At 52.7% G+C, this 2,394-nt stretch overlaps 1 protein-coding gene across 1 annotated transcript in view; it reads left to right on the forward strand.

The window, feature by feature from the left end:
- The window catches only part of LOC114070950 (runt-related transcription factor 3), a gene marked incomplete at its 3' end in the record, with an annotated part of 34,164 nt that extends 31,776 nt beyond the window's left edge, over positions 1 to 2,388 (forward strand). The window contains exon 5 of the mRNA XM_027908577.1: positions 2,239 to 2,388. Within this exon, the coding sequence (XP_027764378.1) occupies positions 2,239 to 2,388 (150 nt within the window). The remainder of the gene's footprint in view (positions 1 to 2,238) is intronic.
- Between the last annotated feature and the right edge of the window lie 6 nt (positions 2,389 to 2,394).

Consider the following 2,394-nt stretch of genomic DNA (forward strand, 5'->3'; position numbering starts at 1 on the left):
AAAAAACCATTGAATGTGTTATAGAGGAAAAGGAAAATGTGCCCTGAGCACTTAGGTTTGATTTCGATTTGCATTTTATGGAATATTATTTATGGGCCTGTGAAAGCTAACGAAGGAGCACGGTCGGAGCGTTGGGGATTGTCATCTGGGAAGGCAGCAAGCACCAATCTGGGTTTTCTGGGGACTAGGGGGGGTTTAGAGGCTGCTTTTTTTTTGCAGTGTATGGCAAACCAGCAGTGGCAGAGCTGCTGAGTGTAAGGAGAGGCACGTTTTTTTTTTTTCAGAAAATAGCACTTTTTCTTTCCAGTCCACGTTCAGCCAGGATTTTTGTCCCGTGGTCCTGCCTTGCGCTGTGACGCTGCTGTCTTGCTAAAGCTACGGGCTCTGGTCAAGCTGCTCCTTGCAGAGCTTTTCCAGCCGGAGCAGTGCGGTTCGTGACCAGCTCAGGGCTGCTCCTCTCTTTATCTCGCACCAAAGCCACAGCCACGTTCGCAAACCAGGTGCTCCCCCGCCTTTCCCCTCCGTGGAGCCTGCGTGGGAAGGCAGGCGCTGCCGATCGCCCGCAAAAGGGCTGCAGGGGAGGGAGGAACCTCCTCCCCACTCCTCCTTCCAGCGGCCGGTGGCTGAAGGACTCACCCGGGATTAGAAAGAGGGTTCAGATCAAATCCCCCTCCCTTACCTGCCCCTCCAGAGCGTGCCCGTGTCACCACGTAGCTGGAAGGGATTAACTGAAGTGTTTTTTTCCTGGGGAAATGCTTCGGGGGCCTGGAACTCCAGCCCTGGGAAGTTCAAAATGCTTCATTGTAATAAATATATATATAAAGCACACATCCCTGTGCATGCAGAGCAGGCACCCAGCCCTATGAATGTGAGTTTGAATGTATATTCATATCCAAACCCAACAAGCATGTTTAGCATACTCACCTCACCTTCTCTCAGTCTGAGTGATTCAAAATCCAGCTGATGAGACCAAAAGAAGTCACTGGGGCTGGATTCCGCTACCAAAGCAGAAAGGCCCTGCTTTTAACAAGGGAAAAATAGGGCTCTTGGGAGTAATCCAGAAGGATGGAGAGCCACCTCCAGCTGGGCAAGGCTTTGAGCTCAGTACATCAGATTTGGGCTAGAATTGCTCTTTCGAGAGATCTTCATCTCACAAGGAGCCTTACAAGGCTGAGGAAGGTGCAGTCACTGTTTCTAAACATGCCCTCTGCAGACCCAGTGCTGGAGCTGGGCCTGGGCTGTGGAGTTCTCAAGTGCAGAGGTTTTACTTTTCTCCCTTGACAGCAAAACTCATTTCTCTCTGCCTTGATGCACCAAGGCCGGAGGTTTCTGGGCTTTGCAAGGACTGGCACCGGCCTTGGGACAGCTGAGAGAGCCACAGGAACACCTTGAGGTCCTCCAAGGATCTGCTGGTGTGGACTCCCACCCCTAACCTGGGCTCCTCACAGGGGATCCAAGAGCACTGAGGAAAGCTCCCTCTCCAGTTCCAAGCTGACTGTGACCCCTTTTGTTTTTAGATCCCCCAAGAAAAGGTGGGGGGGGCTCCGGCATCCAATGGAGCTGGGTAACGTCCCCACCGCGCTGCCCCGAACCTCCCTTCCCCCAGCAGAAGAAAGCCTGAATTTCTCACTCTCTTTATCCTCTTGGAAGGAGAAAAAATACACAGAGAACTCAAGCAGAGGGATATTGTGGGCTCCTAGCTTGGGAGTTTTCAGCTGTGTGTTTATCAGCTCCATCCCCTGATGGTATCAGCACGAACAGGCCACCCACAAGAAGGCTTAGCAGGCTGGTCTGGGCTCCAGCTTTTCCTCCCTGTCTCCGTGTGTGTGTATATACACCACGGAGGATCCCAGGGACCGGCCGTCTGGGGCCTGCATCCATTTATTTACTACACAGCTGATGAAATGGCTAAACATCTTTTTTTTTTTCTGTGTTTATGGGGTGTGTTTTTTTTTAATCTGCCGGAGATGAATAGAGCCCTCAGAGAAGCTCAGCTAAGTCGTGTCCCTTCTTGGATAGGAAACAACAAATTTTAGGACAGGAAATGGGAACAACTTAAACAAACGGGTTTGGGAGTTTTTGGGGGATTTTCTTTTTATTTAAGCTCCCCAGCTCTCTCCCCCCTGGCAGATCCAGGAGATGTTTTTTTCCTTCTGGCTTTAACTCTGCTGGAGGGCTGGAGGACAAACCCTCGAGGACGGTGCTCTAACCACCCTCGTTCTTCCTCCGCCCCAACAGGCACGTCAGACCTGAGCCCCTTCTCCGACCCCCGGCAGTTCGACCGCTCCTTCCCGACGCTGCCGGCGCTCACCGAGACCAGGTTCTCCGACCCGCGGATGCATTACCCCGGCGCCATGTCCGCCGCCTTCCCCTACACCGCCACCCCCTCGGCCA

This window comes from Empidonax traillii, unplaced genomic scaffold (genome assembly GCF_003031625.1).
Source record: "Empidonax traillii isolate 1590-97213 ecotype Southwest subspecies unplaced genomic scaffold, ASM303162v1 scaffold1759:size64342, whole genome shotgun sequence".
Classification (NCBI taxonomy): domain Eukaryota; kingdom Metazoa; phylum Chordata; class Aves; order Passeriformes; family Tyrannidae; genus Empidonax; species Empidonax traillii.